Here is a 21,969-nt window from a genome sequence, read left to right on the forward strand (position 1 = left end):
ATTAACTGCGTTGTTAACGCATATTCGCATAGAGCGATCCAAAGCTGTGTTGGAAACAACCGCTATTGAGTTTATACCACAGATCTGTTCGGGAATGCTTTACAGCGAATGTGCCGAATTTCCCTTTAACTTTGAAGACTGGAATTATAAAACAACAAGTAATTTTTAGCAAAAAAAAAACGACATAAATATATATATATATATATATATATATATACATATCTACATATACATATATACTTCATGATCCAATGATCGGATCTAAACCGATGCAAAAAGAATTATCGAAATCGGTTGACGTGGTCCAAAGTTATGCGGTAACAAACATAAAAAAAAAAAATATTCCGACGAACTGATAATCTCCCCCTTTTTTGGAAGTCGGTTAAAAATTGAAATTTTACCAATCAAAGTTTTCAAAACAATATTTTTATTTCTATTGCATTATGCAGACTGTGTTTCTGTGTAGAGTGTTTTGTGATTCATTACTTACAGCTTAGATCTCATTAAAGACTTAATAGCTTGCATTACATATAAGCAAAATATCTATACTGAAGCATAAAAATATCTCTGTATTTACACACATCATAACAATCAGGCAAAGCAGGCTTAATAACAAATTCCAAACCTTACAAGAGTGGCAAAAGAAAATTTAAGCCAACGAAATTCGTTCAGAATTTTTATATTTGGTGGGGTTCAATGTGAGAGCAAAATTGCCAAAGCAATTCGTCGTTTCCATTTTGTGCCAACCGACGCCAATTGGAAATGTCAAAGAAGGGGTAAATCCTTCATCCCCTTGTATTTGCATGTCTTCCTCTGATACCAAGGTAGTGGAGTCGTTGCGCTATGTATGTATGGCAATGCTGTTGGTTTTTGTACGGCGAATGAATACTTTATTTCTCAGTTACCTACTCAGAGGTTGAGCGTCATCAAATATTAGGCAATAAATAGCAAACCTCCGAGTGTATTTCTGCAATGAAAAACATGTTCTCATCTAAATACAATCGCCGTTCGGCCAAACACTAACATACATACATATCGTCGCCTGGGTAAAAGATTGTCGTATGTTAATTTCGGCAGGCTGTGGGAAATCGCGATTGAAGTTTGAATGCAATTTTTCAAAAACGCGAAGATAGATTTTCTCCAAAGTCTCTGAAAATGTTACTAGTTGGAATGCAATTTTTCAAAAACGCGAAGATAGATTTTCTCCAAAGTCTCTGAAAATGTTACTAGTTCAAAAAACTCTTAAATTATTTAATTTTTAATGTTTATTGTCATTTAGTTTTGAGTTTATGCAGGATTTTCTTTAGTAAAATTTTTTCATAAGCGTCATTTGTCCACAACTTGGCAGCCACTTTATATGAAATAGGACAAAATGTGAACAAAATTTCTACTAAATTAATGACAATTTGTAGTTAATATCTCGGAAACTAAAGGAGGTATCCAGGAATGGAGAACGTCATTTTTAAGATATTGATCAGTTTAATATGACTGCATCGCTAACTAAATGATTACTAAATTATCGATAAAATCATAGTCAATATCTTGGAAGCTAAAGGAGATATCTTAAAACTGATAACACGAATCGAAAGACCTTATTTCAAAACATATAACTGCATCTATAAGTAAAAATTGTCGATTTGGTCATGTTCGGAATATATATTACTCACATTAAGGAAATAACTCAACAAAAAATTTAGCCGGTAAGTGGTGTGTGGTCGTTATATATTTTTATATTTTTTGGGGGCCCCTTATTGTTACCCCTAATTACATGGCCACTGTGGTGTATTGGTAAGCAGTGCGCGCTTCCACTCCACAACGCCTGAGTTCGAGCCCTGGTCAAAGCAACATCACAAAAAAAAATGGAAAAAAGGTTTTTTCTTAACAGCGGTCGCCGCTTGGCAGACAATGGCAAACCACCGAGTGTATTTCTGTCATGAAAAACACCTTCTCATAAAAATACAATCACCGTTCGGAGTCGGCGTAAAACTGTAGGTCCCTCCTCTTTGTCTGACAACATCAAGGCGCACGGAGGAGAAGCTCGGCCAAACACTAACAAATTGTGTAAGCGCCAATCTATTACTATTATTATTATTATTAATTTACGAGTTGATGGTATTCTAATAATTTTTTTCTTAATCTACATTCAGTTTGCTATAATCAGAAAAAAAGTGTGAAATCCACCTTTTTTTTGGGATGCAACAAACCGAAAAGCAAAATGTCATCGATTTGTTAAACATGCTCAACTTCAACCATTATTTCAACCCTTACAATAAGGACTGTTGACACTCTACACATTTTCTTTTAATGCACATAACTCGAAATTTATTAAAAAAAAAAAACATGTTCTCTCTCGTTATATTAGATTAAAAAAAAAACACATTTCAGCCCATAGTGCGCCATAGCCGAGTGATTAGAGGTGCGCAATACACTCGGTAAGAGCCATATTCGATTCTTGATACGTTCAAGAAATGCCAAATCAACTAAGTAGTGCGTTTCTGTCATGAGAAATCTCCTCACAAGGAACCATTTGTCATTCATTCATTTGGCATTAAACTTTTCAGTATGGAAGTGGATAAAAACAAGAAACACAAATATTTTCAGTTATGCATATCTGCATATGTAGGTATGAATGTACATATGTATGTATGTAGGTATGTATGTTCACCTTCGGCGATATTTATGTAAATAACTCAACTCAAAATCAAAAATCAATTATTTGCTCCAGTTATGATATTATAGACCCACCCTCCGGCTTTTACTCAAAAAATTCATAATTTTTATTTTTTGCATAAATCAATAAAGTTAATCGTTCAAAAGGTCAAGCAGTCAATGAAGAAGAGACGAGACGTCTCTTAGCATCACGATTCGAGTCTAGTATATGTAGTACCAAATAAAGCCTTCGGCCGGAGGTCTTAACTGTGCAACGCATTCTTGAGCAAATCAAACAAAACATCTAAAGCTAGGCGCAACAACAAACACTGCAGTAAAGGTCAGCGCTTCCAAGCACTAACAGAAACAGGAAAAAAAAAATACAAAAATGCAGAAAAATGCAAATTGGCGATACACTTTGGAGGATGGCGCGCGACACAGCCTCGATTTACAAATTCACATTGCCGGTTCACTGAGCCATTTTAATGCAAATATTGAACCAGTTACAACAGTAAAACTCAATAGCAACAAATTGCTACCCATATACATATAAGTAGTGTATACATATCGCACACCGTCTACAAAAGAGTCACAACTCAAAATAATATGTTTTTCAAAAAATGCGAAAAACTATTTCTTAGCACATGAGAATCATAGTATGGGTAAATGCGACTTTACCTTAGGTTTTTTTTTTTGTTTAGCAAATTATAACAAAAATTTGCTGCAGCTTTTGCTGAAAGGTAAATAAAAGCTCTGCGTACATTTTTAGCGCATAATCTCAAAAATGCCAAATTTTGAGTTGTGACTCTTTTGAAGGGGCAAACAAACAATTCACAAATGGAAATGTGTGCTTGTTTGTTTATTTATTTCAAACGCTTGATACGAATTGCCGTTAATTTGACTATCGCATTTTTAATATCTCGCAAACTGATATTCAGTACGTGATTATGCTAAATTAAGCGGAACGACAACGCTAAACTGTATAAACTATATAAACTGTAACGCTGACAACAGCGACAACCGTGGCGAAGACGACGGTTACGGTAATTCGCTAAACCAACCGTTAAAAGTTGTATCCGATAAGCGAATCGCGATACTCCAACACATTCACAAAGCGATCATCACTCATCACTACATTTTAACAGGCAGAGTAGCATCCGCGCATTAGATTTAAGTGGCTTCTTTTGATTTTAAATTGCCTGCGAATTGAGCCGTCAAACTTGAATTGGTGACGGCAAATGGCGACAAGTGTTGTTGGCGTTGTGATATTGCAGATTTTATCATTCAACTCAAATCGACGACATATCGATTTTATGTGCTAAATAGACCTAAATTGGCCTAAGTAGAATGCAACGGCGTGCCAAAGTCCGGCACACATACATACATACATAAATATATACATACATACATATGTATACTTAGGCAACGGAGTTTCAATCGCTCGAGTTACACAAAGCGCCAATGCCAAGGTAACGTCAGCATTATCATTGCCACCGGCTTTCATACAAACCTGTAATAACCCTGTGGGGAAAATCACGAGTTCTGAACTGGTGCGCCTCTAGTACATTTAGACCCAGTACTGGTTCGCGATAAAACTCTTTTGCATGCAAACAACTGGCGAATTTAACATGGCGATGTCCTAGGAAGTGTCAATTACACCCCCCGCTGCATCCCTTTTTCGATAGTTCCGAACAAGTTCTAAATTCTATAGTTCCGAACAAGTTCTAAAATCGACAGACAAAAGAAACAAGTAATTTTTAAGCAAAAAATAAAACCGACTTCAATTCTCATATAAAAATTTAAGATTATCGTTAATTTCTTCATGATCCGATGATGATCTGAATCGAGAGCGTATAAACACGGGAGAGCTGCAAATTCGTGCTAGTGAAATTTTTACTAGCAGAAATTAGTTAGCACAAGAAGAGGTAAAAAATAAAAATTAAAAATTGGGACCTCAGCGGTTATAATATTTATAAAAAATTTGATTCCCATTTTCCGATCAAATTTAACCGTTATTTTATGATTTGTTTTTCCCTTAATATAATATTCAGATACCATTATTTATATCATCAAATAAAAATAGAAATCAAAAAAGAAGGATTATGCAATGATTTAAATATAAAATCCTGATTTATTTTGGTTTATTTATAAGAATATCTTTTAAAAATAAGATTTCGTAGCAGCCGAATAAAAAAATAATAAAAGCACATCGGAGAGAAAATCTACCTGCTTTCATAACAAAAAATCGATAAAAAAAACGTATTAATTTTATGAAATGTCTTTTTGAATTGATTTAAAGAACCTTCTTCCATATGGTTCGTATATAATTCATTTTATTAAATAGAACTGCATCGGTATGACGACTTTCGTAACCGAATATGTAGAGCGGTAAGCGGCCATTCAGTAGAGGTGTCGGGGTCGATGCCAGATCGGCGTGGATTTTGTTTAGCTTTTAACTCAGTTATTTAATAAAAATCAAAAAAATTGCCTATGGATTTTATTAATAAGATTTTGATATTTTAATATAAAAGCAAAAAATACTTGGACGTAAAATAGCATATTTTCTCATTTTTTAAGCAATTAAATCCGACAAAAATACATATTAAAAGTTATCGTACAAATGGACGGACAAATATTGCCTCTGATAAAATGTACATACATACATATATCAGGCAAAAAAAAACATCACATTTGCTAGGTAATATTTTTTGCCTGTGGAGACGCGAAGTGAAAAGGGAATTAATACCGATATTTATGGATCGATATGGTTCACATGAAAAATAATAAATCCACAAAAATCTTTGCCCGTTGAAGTTGAAGTGCATTTTTCGTAACAGTAACAAGGTGATTATTATAATTTTCACCAACTGCATTTTGTTGCTTGTCTAGCGTGCTTCTAGCTGACAAATGTTCCACCTGGCTGATCGCCTTTGCATTGAACTTGACGTTTAAAATTTAACGCATAGATATGTACTTACATACATATGTGTTTATGTACGTTGTCGTGTAGCACAAAAGTGCAGTTAGCATATGCAATATACCTTCAAATATATGTATTGGTATGTACATATGTATGTACATTCGATTGCCTCACGCTCCGTAAAGAAATAATTAAATGAACATATATGTATTTCTGATGCAAACCTGGGTTGCGTTGTGCTCTTTAGCACATTTCTTAAGAACTCCGTACTGCCTTATGTCCTGTATGCAGCTCTCAAGAAAACGGTCAAGAAAAAATTGCCATTATTTCGTGTGTGTGTCCAAGGAATTTTGACATTTTTCATACTTCACAGCCTGTTGCCTCACTCTTTCCTCAGGAAATAATGGAACGGGCGTATATTTCTGTTGCAAACCTGGGTTGCCTTGTGCTCTTTTTTTCACAAAAAACTTTAGAAAATCGTAGTAGAAAGCGTAGCAAATTCCTTAAGAACTGCTTACTGTCTTAAGGAAATTTGACTTAAGAAAATTTCTTAGCCATTTCTTGTACGTCATTTTATATGGAGTTTTTGCTTTTGCTGAGAGCTACATACAGGCCTTTAAGGAAATTGGCACCAGAAAATTTCTTCGCTGTTTCTTCAGCGTTTTTTTATGTGGAGTTTTTGCTTTGCTTGAGAGCTGGATTTTAAGCATTTTTTTTTAATTTTACCGTATTTTACTTAAAATCGATCCCGTACTCACTTGCTGTGAGCACATGTTTTTAATTAGACAGTTTTACTACTATAGATTTATCCCGAAAAGTACGGGATTGAACTAGAGATGGTCGCGGGATAGCGGGACTTGCGGGACCCACGGTACTGATTTAAAATTGGCCGGGATGGGCGGTATCGGGAAGATCTGTAAAAATATGGCGGGCGGGACGGGACCAAAATCCATTCCCGACACTCCCGATAAAACCGCAACCCCCGCAAATTTACAAAATCTTCCTCAAAAAATGATGTTTGAAATATGCGCTTTTAATATTTTATTGAGACGAAAAAGAAAAAAAGAAAAAGCAGAAGCCAGATCTTTCATATTTATCTTTCTTTTTATTATTTAAACTTAATTTAAAAGGCGTGAACATTTTTGTCAACCTTCGATCGTTTTGCAAACCTCGCCACACACGTTGAAATCTCAACTTTGTTGTCCGTTTGTAGCCTGCTCTAGAGATAGAGATCGGGACCCACGGGACCCGCGGTACAATTCTGAAAAACGTCGGGATGGGCGGAATCGGGATTAAATATTTCAGTCCCGTGCCCATCTCTAGATTGAACCCAACGTCAATGTTCATTTGTATGCTGTTGAGAGAAATGCTCAAATCCTCTTAACATTTTATAGCTCCGCTTATTTTTCTTTCACCGATACAATAATGAAGTCAGCATTTTGATATTCATGCTTTTTTTAGTCATGTAGACGTATGTACATATGTACATATGTATGTACGTATGTTCATAGTCAAACCTGCTACTTATATTCCCAAGCTATCTAGCGCGTGAACAGCTTAGCTCTACACAATTATTATCTGACCATTTCGATCTCGAGTATACATACAAACATATACACACAATAGTACTTAAAAATTATGATTTTGCGTACAAACATACATACAAATGTACACATACATATGTATATTGTTTTATGGCTGTTTACATTTGACAACTACACAATTAAAAAAAAAAAAAACTTGGCAGAAAACTTTCTGCAGTTTTTTCTTATTTTATTAACTTTTAGAATATTTGTTCCTTCTGTAAATTATTTTAATTCGCCTACAAAGTGGGTGCGACTGCGCAATTTCCGCTTCATCAATTTTACGTACATACATACATACACACATTCAGATACATAAATCCATACTTACATATGTACGTGCATATAAATATTTGTATATAGTGTTGGCGTATTTTAATTAATTTTGTGGAATTGAGTGATGGGAAAAACATGAAATTGAAATTAGAAAATTATTCATGTGTAACAAATCGACACTGTAATTAAGTTAGTTATCTGCGGATGTGAAACTTAAACAGTGAAGGGATAATTTGTTGTGCAAACAATTTCGCCAATCTCGGGAACAAACACGCTACTCGTGCAAGCAATCAAACGGGCGCATTCTTTTTGAGCCGACTGGCTAAAGAACACTAGGACGGGTAACTAGGTGCATGCAAAATAACTACACAAACCCCAAACTCGCTATTTAAAAAATAAGCGACCGGATGCTTAGACTTACAAAGAAAAATATACTAAATCTGAGAATGAGCTCTGAGAAAGGCTTTAGGGCCAAACTCTATCAATCAATTATGTTTCGTTTTTTTAACAAATATAAAAACTTGAAAATAAAAAAAAACTTGTGTTACCCTTACTTGTGCCTTAGCCCCGCCCTAAACTAGGAAAAAAAGTTTTCTTCATAGTTTCTGTTTCCTTTTTTCATTTGTGATACAACAATGCAGGGCTGTTTTTGATGTCCACAAATTTCTTTAAGAGGAAGCGCCCAAAATTTCTACATTTGTACAAATGCTGGGTTTATTACTAACATCTATTAAAATTGAAATCGTTAATTGTCAGATGTTTATTATCATTTATATTGTTTTTTTTCGATCCATTTCAATATGTTACTATAAAATTACAATATCGCTTCGCTTTAAAATCCGCTTTTATGGCAAAAATGTGTGTGTGGCCTGTGCTTACCTTTGCTTTTACGTATTAAGTTATATATATATTCCTCTTTTTTGTTGTCACTTTGTTATTGTTGTTGGTCAGTTTTTCATTGTTAATGAGGTTAGTGACCGACCGCATTTTACCGCTACACAACTCACTTTTGTACACTAATAGCCCGTGTAAGTTCAGTTTTCTTTCCACTTAAATGAAATTACGGCATGCTGGTAGTTAATACGCACATATGTATAAACGTACATATGTATGTTTATAGTAGTAGTACATATATTGTATATGTACGCAAACGTTATTTTAACCACTTAAAATATTATTTAAAGCGTTCATAATCGTAAATATTCACACGTTCATTGCGGTCATTAAGAAAAAGAGATTAACGGCGTTATTGAGGTGTGCTTGTATGTATTCAACTCACACATACATACATATGTACATACCCTGTAGGGAAACCCCGAACTGGTGAACCAAATTTGTAGTTCCGTACTAGATCTTTATCGCCAAAAACGAACCAGTCCGATAGTAACTAGATCGCCACCAGTTCAAAAGCAGCGATATGTGGTACTTTTAAAAAACAATTTTAGAAATCTATATCTAAAATGACGAATTTAGAACTGGTTCAAAACTATAGAAAAAGGGATGCAGAACGAACTAGATCTCATCTGGCGAATTTTGAACTAGCTCGAAACTACTGAAAAAGGGATGCAGCGGGGGCTTGTTTACTTTAAATAGATTTTTGCTTGGCGGGTTTTTCGTTCAACTACGCATTCAGTTTGCACGTCGCAGATGCTTTTTCATAGTTTGGTAATACAAAACTAAAATTTGTGTTAACATCTTAACATTTTGGGAGCTTCTGGAATATAATCAATAACAGTCAGCACCTCTGCAAATTCAGCTACAGCCAAAGGTATGTAAACGTGTTTTCAAATGCAAAATTTATTTACATTCATTCAAACAAATTTGATTTCAGATTGAAAATACATTTCTCTGCAAATAATTAAAAATTGCTACCATGGTAACCCAAAAAGAAAACATCTTGTTACTTTTTTCGTTTACAACTGGTTCTGAACTATAGAAAATGGGGTGCAAGGCGAACTAGATCCCATATGTCGAATTTAGGGCTGGTTCGGAACTATAGAAAAGGTAATGCAGCGGGGGACAATTTCCAATTCCTATGACATCGCCGTGTTAAATTCGCCAGTTGTTTGCATGCAAAAGAGATTTATCGCAAACTAGTAGTGGTTCTAAATGTACTCGAAGCGCACTAGTTCAAAACTAGACATTTTCCCCACAGGGTATGTAGGTGTGCATGTAACATTTTGTAGGATGCATCGAATCAAGAGAATCAGATTTCCCTCAATAGTTAAACATTATATTTTTTAGATACCAGAAAAAGAGATATTTATCTAATAAATTGAAAGCGCTTTTCTATGCCGTTTTAAACAATTTGTTGATGAATAACAGCTGTTTTCCGAGGGCGGAGTTTACGTATATTAGTTAGTTAACTGCCGAGCGAGAGTTATCTTGATTTGTTAAAACGGCCCTAAGGATTTGCGAATAAGTATCGTCTGTTTCACTGTCGAAAAATTATATACATACATACTATGCACGTACATATAACGTATATAAACTAGAGTTGTGCAATTAATTGATTATTTATTCCAAATTGTAATCAATCATAAAGTGAATAACTCAATTATTCGATTAATTCGAAATTATGATTCAGTTACTCGAGAAATTAAGATGTTGATTAACCGAAAACTGAAATATTTGAATAATGTGCCTTATGCTTTAAAAGTCCCTTAATATTTTGAAAAAAAGTTTCTTTTTTCAAAAATTTAAATTAAAATTTTTTTCATATACATACTTATTTAGGGGGTTCAAAAGGTCAGGATTTTGATTACTCAAAAGGACATTGAAAAATTCTAAGACTCTAAGACATTATGACGCTTAACACGACGTGTGAATCCCCTAATAGTAAAAAAACATGGTAAGCATTTTCCAAAGCAAACTCTTTTAAGACAAAAATTAATTTTTTTGAGTATCTAATCATATTTTAAGTAACTGGATTAATCATCGTATCGAGTAATCAAAATCTTCATTACTCGAGTAACTGATTAACCGAACAACTGATTAACCAACTTGCTCGAGTAATCGAATAGTCGTTCCCACGACAATCGGGTCTATGTAACCGGAGCGATTCAGATATATGTATGTGCATATATCTGGCCAAGGACTGTAACTCCAGCATCACTGCCCAAAAACTCGTTGGGGAATTTGTATGCTGCTACAACAACAATACAATAATCGAATAATCGCACAGCCCTAATAAAAATGCCAATTAAACTCTCAATGTGACAATAACTCTTTACATATGTACATAACAGGGATGTTGCGAATATTTGCATTCGCATTCGTTATGCGAATAAAGCGCATCATTTTACATATTCGACATTCGCATTCGCATTAAATGATACGAAAAGACAGCGAAATGGCGTTTTTTTTTAAATACAATATGCCCCTTTTGAACTTTGACTAGATACTATGTAGATTAAAACACTGTACGGGTTAAGCACTCGTTCAATGTTCTAATAATTTAAAAAAATTTGTAAGTTATAAAAACGATGACTTAAGTTGATTATAGCTTTTTTAATGTTATTCCTAACATTCGCATTCGCACATTCGCATTCGCAAATGTGAAAAAACATTCGAAACATCCCTAGTACATACATACATACATATGTATGTATTTCTTGCTATAAAAATATAACGGTGTACCTTCGATTATGCAACCAATTGAATGCCACTGCAATTGTTTCTTTAAAGCGGCAATGCTCCTATCAAATTCTATAGCTGCGGTTTAGTTTTCTGCCAGGCAGATAGTTGATTTAAATGAAGAGCACGTGCGTACTTAAATAACTGTCAATACATAATATGTACATAGTTACACGCACACAAAGAAACCAACAAAATTTCAAAAATGCCAGGTTTTTAGTTGTGTCACCTTTGAAGTGGATGTGCGATATGTACTAAGTACTCCACGTCTTTTAGATTGCATTGCTATGCACTCATGCATGCATATGTATGTATGTATGTACATATGTAGATAACCTTTGAATTTGGCTGGATTTCGAACACCACTACTGGTTACTTATACGCCCGGGTAGTACTCACGAATGGTCTGGCATTGATTGAAATTTTAACTGGTGCATACATACATACATACATACATGAAATGAAAATTAATATGCTATTGGCAAAAAATTTTAAAATTTTCACTATTTGTACTTAGTTAGTTGTAAACATTTTATAGCTTAAAGCATATCAAATTCAATGACATTTGACGTCACATATGTATGTACATATGTATATAACATCCTTTAACCGCGTAACTGACATTTGCTGCCAAAAATTGGATTTACTCACACAAGCTCTTGGCTCAATCCTTATCCATTCGCTCTGAAATATACCAGCCAGAAATGCGATTGCTTTATAAAAAAGATAACCATTTTGAAATACTTTTACTCTCTAGAAAATTATTTTTTTTACCTCACATAGGCGGTTTTGCATTATCTTGATACGCGGTTTTGCACTTTAAACGACGGTATGTAAATATATAGGTTAAAAGCCAGTAAAAATTGGCAACTTGTTTCAAAATGAAAGTTTATTCTTACCTATTTTGAAGGTTTTTTGAGCATCAAAACTTTATAGTTTGTAAGAATTCCCCACACTGAGGTAAATAACGCATAGTGAAAATGAATATTTTTTATTTGATTATCGTTTAAAAATGTTCGAATTTAAAAATAAAACTTTCATGCCAAAATTTAGCACGCACGTATTTGAATGCCCACATCTGAGTATACGCTGAGGGGAAAAAATAGTAAAATCAAATAAAAACGTATTTAAATCAAATGAAAACATGTTCAAAAGTAGTGTATAAGGAAATATTCAATTCAAATGGGCCCATTTCAAAATTAAGCATTTTTCACTTTAGCGGTGGCAACAAATACACACAAACTTAGTGTTAGCTGAGTGCGCAAAGATGCTTGCCAAAATTTGTTTATTTCCACCAGAGGGTCAGGGTTCAAATTCCATTGCAGGTGCAAACATGTATGAAAACGAATCCGTGAAGTGCAAAACGCCATCCGTGAAGTGCAAAATTTTTATTTTAATATGGGCGTATTTGAAACACGTTTTCATTTGATTTAAATACGTTCTTATTTGATTTTACTATTTTGTTTCCCAAACCCAAACTGTATAAAGTTTAAAATAGTTGAACTGGTATAAGTTGATGCGGCGGTTGAGCAGTTTATCAATTTCGTGAATTACTTGAAAATATGCACGCTGATCACGTAAACAAATTTTATTGGCGCAACGTACTCTAAATGTGCATACATATGTATGTATTTATGAATGTATGTATGTGTAAAGAGCACATGCAACCGGAAATCGATATTATAAAAATATTGCTCTCAAAATTTGTATACATTCGTATACAAAATTCTATACATGCATAAAATAAAATTGTAACAGGCGAATGTATGTCCGTCTGTATGTTTGTACGAAAAAAATAATTAGAGAGTTGCCACCTGTTTGAATATTGCAGTTTAAGTAAGCTGATAAAATAAAGTAAATATAGCAAAATGGCTGCCAAAATAAAGAGGTTTAAGAAAATAATAACTAAGAAATATTTTTGTGTGGAAGGTTGCCACCTGTTTGAAAATTTTAATGTTTTTTTAATTGATAAGATAAATTCAATATTGCAATGTGGGTATCAAACTAAAGAGGTTTAGGAAAATTTACTGTCAAACATATTTTTAAGGAGTGTTGCCACCTATTTGAAAATTTTTAGACAATTATTAAGTTGATAAAGTAAATTAAATATAACAATGCGATTATCAGACTAAAGAGGTTTAAGAAACGAATTTCCATCATCCCTTGCCAAGCTTGGTTTGCAGACAAACCGGTTTCGGCGTTGTGCCGTCTTCAGTGTCATTTTTCGTTCGGTCTGGTTCGAGTTTTTGTCTTTAATTAATATTCATTTATCTTAGGTTTAAGAAAGTCTACTACCCAACCGAGTTGCCACCTATTTGAACAATTTTATTCAGTTAAAGCGATAAGATAAGGTTAGTACTGAAATAATACTGCTTTGAAGAAAGTGCATAGTATGTAAAATCGAGTTATGAGAGTATAAATTAAATTTACAGGATTAAATACCTTCGAAAATATACTAACGCCCTTTGTGTGAAAATCTCACTTCAAATCTATTTTATTTTTTTATGAATGAAGCCATAAGAGTTTTGGGAGAGAGTAACAACACAAAAATGCATTTCAGGCGCAGTAAGTCACACCGGTTATTTGCTAGTATTTAATATTGTTCAAATGAAAAACAAAAAATATTTTTAAAGTTTTAAAGACGGTTTTTAGAGTTTTTAATTTTAAGAGTTACAAGGTTATAAATGACGATATATACACATATATATATATATATGTATGTATGTATACATATCGCTCACTTACTTCAATAGTGCCATAATCCAAAAAAATTTAAATATTGAGTTAAGTATGTAGATATGCAGAAATTACCGCTACCTCTTCTTCTATTTTGTGTAAAAATTTCATATTGATTCACCTTTGGATGTTTTATATTATACCAAAACCCAGAATACCATGCGTACACGGAAACCACATATTTTATAATGTCAACTACATTAATTTAAAGTTAAGTGTAATACAAACAACTTTCAAACTTGATTTCCCAACATTTTAATTTTTACACATTCATGTTTCTGGCATAAGGGGGACGATATGTAAATTCAAAACATTAAAGCCATATTTCTCGAGATTTACCTTTTTGAGTTATGACACTATTGAAGTAAATAAGCGATACCCACCATGCAAAACATGAGAAATAGGCAACAATCGTCAATGGCAACAAATTGGCGACTCACCGATTTATTGCTGTGGTGACAAATCGGCAACATCACTTCGTTCATGTCAATTTTGAATAAAAAAGTTCTCAAAAATTCCGAAACTTATGAATATGGCGTCAATAGTATTGGCCAAAAGCATCTAAATTAAGCCCAAGGACAAGATTGAAAAAATAGGAGGTCGCACAGCGAGAAAATGAATTAATTCCGATTGTAAGTTGCAATTTGGTACAAAAAAATAAATGAAGTATTAAAAAGAATAAAATTATTCCAAAAATCGCCTGAAGCGATAAGAAAAGGACTCATTCAGGTAATAAGAAAACGACTCGCCCAAGCGAGTTGCCTTCGGCGGACGTTTTAGAGCGACCGGTAATAGGAAATCGATTCGATGGCAATATTACCGGCAATAAATTTGTTTCCGAGGGCGACACGTTTTCTTATTGCCGGCAACACAAATTGTTTGGTGGGTAGTATTGTATGGAAAGAGCGTATCTCACATCGTCGCTGAAATATACTAACGATATGTACATACATATGTACATATGTATGTAAGTTAAGAATCTATGCTGGGTGCAAGTGCAGAATGATCTGTTCCATGCTGTTGTATGCTGATGCGATACAGAAAAAAGCAACACGTTGGATGCTACTGCTACTGGAAAGCCCTACCAATTTGCTAACTACCAGTCATTTGCCAACTACCAGCTATTTGTAACCAAAATTGCCCGACACACATTCCTCTGTGTACATACATATGTACATATGGCTATCGTCACTGTGGATGCAGTAGTCAAGTAATGTACCTTCCCTTGTTCGCCCACAACACAAGCGTGTCATGAATTGCTCCATACGCAGCATTTTCGGTTCAGTGGTTCTTTTACGCTCCACACGTGCTTGTGTTGTGTGGATGAATGTTTGTGAGTGCTCTCTGTGGCAGCAAGAATTTTTTGTGTGCATGCCCAATTTGTTATTCTGTAAAGGTAACGGAGCGTTTCATTTGTGTTAATTTCGAATTTCGCAAAATATTAGACGAATGGACGGATGCGAAAATGCGGTAGCCTGAAAAGACTGTACGTCAGCTAGACAGACAAACATAAATCTTCGTCGATTTGGGGATTTCTAAGATTTCGTCAGCTAAAGAGCGTACATTTAGCATCTAAGTATGCCGATGACAAATTTTTTTTTTTTTTTTTAAGGCGGTTGATGACGGAATGGGGAATTTCGCACCTTATGGTTATTTATTTTTCGCTATTTTAGTTGAGTAAACCTTATGGGCCCGAGGAAGGGGGAAGGGGGGCGGGGGTTGTTTATTGAATGCCAACATTTCGAAAATGAAATTGTTTGAAAACGGTTTGGAGAACTGATTTTGTTTTTATTTTAAACGCGTTATAGCTTTGGTAAGAATAGAAAACGGAAATGAGAGAGAATAATAATCGTAGAAATAATAACAACTAGCGGGCACAATCTCTGCCAAAAAATCTCCAAACCTGTTAGACTTTAAACAAACAAACAAAAATTAATATGTAAATACCAAAATCGATTTTGCCAGCAATTCGTGGTATTCACTTAGGGCCAGTATTTGAGTGCAATTTGACCGGTTTAAACATACATATGTATGTAGTTTAAATGCTCCAGCTAGCTGGTTTAAACTACGATTAGCCACACACATCACATATCAACCAGAGCTGTTAAATATGAACGCAGTTTATGTGATCTAAGTTTAAACTGGTACTGAAAGACTGGCCCTTAAGCGCGTTTAGATAAATTTCGCTCGGGCATGAGATATTCTGGTTGCCGTGTGGAGAAGTAAGAGAAGTGAAAGCGGAACCGGTAAAATCGGTAACGCTAATGGCGATGATTAACGATATTGATATGTCTATAGTTATTAGCACACCGATTGCGATGCATAAAAATATACAATATTCATGCATGCGAATGTTTGCATTTGTAAAAAGCCACACACCGGCAATCCGTATTGTATCAAAGGTCGGCCAGTTTAAATGATATATACAAAATCTTCTTTTGTTTTTTTTTTTTTTTTTAGATGAACAAAACCTTAACGCATTCTTTTTTAACTAAAATGTAAATGTAGTTGCTTGCACTTGTATTGCACATTGCAGTTCATTAATTTGCCATTTAAGATATCCGCCAACTTACATACATAGATACATAGTTATCAGTAAAAGCTCAAATAAATAAGAATTTATCAATTAGCTGTACGTTTGTATGCATGTATGTAAATGCACACATTTATTTATTTATACACAAGTTTATCGTCACATTCTCTAATCGCTCACTCACTCACTTGCATTTATCACCACTTCTCTTCTTCCTCTCCACAGATGTCGTATCTCTATTCCGCATTCGGGCAATTGGTTAGTGTGCATTGCAAAGCTACCGCCGCTGCCACTGCAATGCCAGTGAACCAGTGCAAGCGCGACTTACTAGCCTATGGCTATGAGAAACTGCAGACGTTCGCCGATTCGCAGTTGGACCAGTTGGATCCATATCAACGAGGCGCCAATGAACTAAGTAAGTTGACAAGCGTACCTACATAGAAAAACTTTGTATAAGTAAGTAAAAATTTGTATGTACATATGTGAGGTAGCAATAATGTCATCCGCGAAAATAATTTACAAGCGATCGTTTGAGCAATGGCTACACTGCCGGAACAAAGTATTGGCACAGCAAATTTTTCACAATTCATTCCACAACAAAAAACATAAAAATATACATAATTCCTAAACTTTGTGCAAAACTCGCGAAAATTCAGCAAATTTTCACCAAAATTTTTAATCAGAATTTTTTTGAGTACGCAGATTTGTAGCACAATTAATTTTATTGTAATAAAGTGCAAGTTTTAAGTAGCTAGGAATTACCATTGATTTTTGGCAATTTTTTTTTGCGGAGTCTCTTCCATACATATGTACATAAATTTTTTCGAAAATACTTTGTATGGAAAAAATGCAAAACACCTTCAACAAAAAAAATCTCAAAAATCAACAATTTGACTAACTTCGAACTTGCATTTTTTACTAGAAATTAATGGGCTGCAAAACCGCATACTCAAAATAATCTAAAAAATCTTGTTAAAAAGTTGAAAATTTTGATGAAAATTTGCTGAGTTTTCGCGAGTTTTGCACAAAATTGTTTATTTTATACAAAATTGGCTCACTTTTCACTTTTGGTGTCCATGTATTATGTATGGGCGGATGAAAAATTTTCGGGTGAATTTTTTTTTCGGGCGAAACTCGACAAGGCAGAATAATAATAGACTGGCGCTTACACAATCTGCCTGAGTTTCGCCTGAAAAAAAAAAATTCACCCGAAAATTTGTGATCCGCCCATAGTAAAACTATGGAAACCAAGAGTGAAAAGTGAACCGGTTTGGGGAAAATAAAACTCATGATAAGGGTGAATATGTTAGTGTTTGGCCGAGGGTGATAAGATTTTCGGACCGCAATGCTTAACACTGTTCGAATCTTTTATGTTTTATTTTTTAGAATTGAGATTAGAAGGGTATTGTTTTCATTGAATTAAGGGTGTTAGGACAATCCACTGTCAAAATGTGAAAAAAAATGTATCAATAATTTATTATTAACATGCAAAATAATGACGCTAGAAAAAAAAGCTTAAACAAAAAATGTACATAGATTTTTTCAGCTAACAAAACAGTTTTCTGGAGTTTTTTCGAAAAAAAATTTAAATAGCGAAAAAAGTTTACACTCTTCTTTTCAAGATGCCGGCGATTCCACAACCCCCCTGAGACCCGCAAAACTTTTATTAACATCTCTTTAACCTACTCAATAAAAATCAAAACGGTTTATGGACCTTACCACAAATTACCACTTTTTTGCTAATTTCACTGTACTATTTTCCTTCAAAAGCTCATTTTTAACGTTGCACAGTGTAATTGAGCCAGTCGTTAATTGTTACTCAATGCTATAAGTATGTAGTTATATCCTCATACATATGTATGTACATAAATTATGCATCATCACGCATCTATAACTCTACCCATTCAGCTATTTTTAGCAGCAGTCAAAGCTGTAAATCATAGTTAATTAATTATTTATTTATTTATTATTAACTATTAGCTATCATTAAAGATATATCCTTGTGTAGTAATAAAACCTTTATTTATTTATTTATTTATTTTTTCTATTTGCAGTTTGGTCTTCCATCATGCGCGAACACCCGAGTTCAACACTCGTTACCACCCGCAAACCCTTGCCAACACCACCAGATTCCTCCATCATAATCCTAACACATCAGAAGACGGCCAACACAGCAGCCCCCTCATCTTCCAACGCTGCAGCCGCCGCCGCTGCCTCCACTACAACCAACAGCCAAAATCCACTCTTCGACAGCGATGCTGATCACAAGCACAAATTTGCCTGGGACATGGACTTCGCCTACGGTTATCCCGTCACTCAAACAACAGTCAATCAGAAGCCTCACGCCGAGACTTTTCTCAGCGGTCCGCTTGTCATCCGCGTTCGCCCTGATGGCACTCCAGTCGAGGAAGATCAGCACAAACCTCTGCCACGCGATGAAGATTTGGAGGCTTATCAATTGAGTAGCGGTGCGGCTGGTAGGGGGGGTGCCTCTGCCTCCACAGCAGCGCCAGCCGTCAGTAGTGGCCAGCCTAAGCATCGCAAAATTGCTATGATCAGTGATCTTAAGCAGCAGCACTTGGCTTCGATGGCGTTGCATCGTGATTTGCAGCCACCTTACCAACAGCAACTGCGCATCCGTCGGCAGCAGCAGCAGCAGCAGCAGCAGCAACAACAGCAAAACGTGGCCGTAGCTGGGCGTGCGTTCCCATTTGGCGGTTACTACTACGCTCAGGGCCAAGCGTAAAAATCTATCAGTAAACGTAAACTTCAGATAGAATACTGAACTGAAGTGAGAATATTTCTAACACACAAAAAGGATAATTTCAATTAATATTCGATATGTAATACAACTGTTCGTCGACTAGTTTTCGTTTAATGATTAATCGTCTAAAAATTGCAAAATAGCAAAATGATAATTTGTGGTAATTATCCGATTATCGAACAGACGCATTAACTGAATCGAATGGGAGTCGGAACGAAATCACTTTGTTTTCTTAAGCAACTAAAGAGATTTTTACCTTGAACTGAAACCCAGCTCAACCGCCGTTTTCCGAAATGCTCACTACAAAAACACTTTTTCCTGATTATTTTCTTTTCATAACTGTTTAGCATAGGTAGTAAAAGTGCTGGTGTGTATGCGTTTTGTATTTGTGTGAATGTAAATACTTATAGGTTTCATTTATGTATACTACATTCTTAGATATATTTTAAATTTAAATTTAAATTTTAATATAAATTTGACTAACGAAATTTCTTATTATCGTAGAATAATAATATTCGTTAATCTATTAACAAAAACTTTGACATGTACTTTGTTTTGAAATATTTACTTTAAATTTTAATGCTCGATTATTTATTGTACTTAGATATATAGAACTTACTTGTATTTCATAATAAAGAATTAATTTTATACATACATATGTACACAATAATGAAAGTTTCAAATTACATTCAATTGAAATTGTAGACAGAACGAGCAGTCCTCGCTAATTTAGGTTTTTTTTTTTTTTGTATGGGAAGCGGAGGATGTCGACATTGCCTGCCAAGGGGCGACCGCTGTTAGAAAACACTTTTTTTTAGATGTTGCTCGGGCATTGGATCGAACACAGAAATAAAGAAAAAATGTCTTAAGCTTTAAAACAGTTTAATTTAAAAACAACTTTGCAACGGTATGGAAAAATATGGGTTTTCCAAATAATAATAACCGAATAACTGAGCATACCCTAGAAACATGAGTACCGTTCTCGCTGTTTTTTCCAATGCCTTAACAATGTTTTTTGATGCAAAAAATATACGGGTCGATACTGAGCCCTGAGAAAATCACTGAATGCGAGTGAATAATTTTATAATGCTTTCTCATGTTTTTACGTAATTTTAAATAAATTTAATAATTATGTATGATGAATTTACTCACTAGGTAACATAAATTTTCACCGGTACATATTTAGAACAAAAAAGTTGCGTAACAAAGCTTCAAAGGGCAGAGAATGTGTAACATTTTAAGAAGCGAACACAAAATTTGCTCACTATTTAGCTTTATTTTATAGTCGAACACGAAAAGAGAAAGGGCGAAATTTTTTGGTAGAAACGGAAACACCATTAATCATCCCTACCACCATCCGTCATCCTCTCTCTTCCTCTGTCGCTTTTTCGTTTCATTGAAGTTTTCAAAAACATTTCGATTCATTACAATATTGATAATGATTGATTTAACTTATTAAAAATTTCAATATAGTTTTTTAACAAATGGAAACTCTTTTGGAAAAAATAACATCCTCATTGCACATCATGGTACAATTATTACAGGTATTATCTTCCCAGAGAGCGCATATTCCGAACTGCCTTCTCTGATCTGATGACTATAACAAAAAATGCCTTCGCGTATTATGAGTATTTTCCCGCATAATAATGAACAGTTATTCCACTCACTTCAAAAAAAATTGCGAAAAAAACTTGAGGAGTGTAAGATAATAAATAATTTGTGAGTTAATTTAATTACTTACTATTATTTCACTTCCATTTCTCTAGAAAAGCATACATTTATTATCTAGCCCAAAATAATTTTACAAATATAATACACCTTAAAATCAAATCGTAAAAATTTCACAATTCTAATAAATATTTTGATACATATGTACTATTATCATTATTGTTGTCTTCATGCATTATTTTTTAAATTGATCATGTTCCGATATCGTAAATTTGTTGTAGAAAATCTGTACAAAAACTCATCTGTTATTCAGTAATGCCACTCTACAAATTTCGAATTTACGAATTGAAACAATGCAAATTCAAAATGATGGGCCTAATATGGTAGCTTCAATCACATATTTTATATTTTTATATCCCAGCGAAGAATAAACGGAATTGAAAAAATTTAGAAGATTTTCAATGTAGAAGAAGCGCAGTTTATAGTAAAATTTGTGCGAATATTCGAAAAAATGTATTCTGGACTATATACATATGTATATAAGATGTTGAAATTTGCCCAAAACGGTAATTTTCACACAGTTAGGTTAGAATATCTCATAATTCTGACGTGATATTGCAAATATGCCAGCTTTGGATTCAGCGCATCGAAATCCTTCGGAAATGTATAGTCAGGTTGCTGGGTTAAGAGGTCGGTCTCGGTTTGTTGACCTATCGTTAATATCTTTCAGTGTAAAGAATCGATTATATATGTATATGTATTATACATACATATGTATATCGATTGGCTTCACCAAATTCTGTTAAAGTAAAATTTATTTGTTTGCTTTCATTGAGGCTTTTCAGGAGATGTTCATATGCTAATGTTATTTCGGGCCTACTGCGTTTGCACTAATGTGTAATATTTTATTATAAGAAATTATAGCGAACTCTAATAAAATATTATCGCTACCTCATTTTCGTTGTTGGTGTTTCCGACGGGGTAGGTGTGTGATGTAATGTGGAACGATTTTCCGTCATCCCTTGTCAAATTTAGTTTGCAGAAAAACCGGTTTCGGCGTTGTGCCACCTTCAGTGTCATTTTTCGTTTTGCCCCCAAACAAAATTTGACAAGGGATGACGGAAAATCATTCCACATCACATCACATCGTCGGTCCCTACGAAGAGTAGCACATTTCACTATTCGCGTGGAAGACTAGCACATT

General features: G+C 34.4%; 2 protein-coding genes across 5 annotated transcripts in view; both read left to right on the forward strand.

Moving 5' to 3' along the window:
- LOC118743434 (amphiphysin) overlaps positions 1-21,969 on the forward strand; it is a 150,181-nt gene that overhangs the window by 14,870 nt on the left and 113,342 nt on the right. The gene's annotated exons all lie outside the window — the stretch shown is intronic.
- On the forward strand, positions 16,525-19,245 carry LOC118743440 (rhythmically expressed gene 5 protein-like). The gene is made up of 2 exons (XM_036476106.1): positions 16,525-16,748; positions 18,388-19,245. The coding sequence occupies exons 1-2, from the start codon at positions 16,559-16,561 to the stop codon at positions 19,077-19,079; spliced, it is 882 nt and encodes a 293-aa protein (XP_036331999.1). The 5' UTR covers positions 16,525-16,558; the 3' UTR covers positions 19,080-19,245.

This window comes from Rhagoletis pomonella, unplaced genomic scaffold (genome assembly GCF_013731165.1).
Source record: "Rhagoletis pomonella isolate Grant_MI unplaced genomic scaffold, Rhpom_1.0 Rhpom_scaffold_00007, whole genome shotgun sequence".
Taxonomy (NCBI): domain Eukaryota; kingdom Metazoa; phylum Arthropoda; class Insecta; order Diptera; family Tephritidae; genus Rhagoletis; species Rhagoletis pomonella.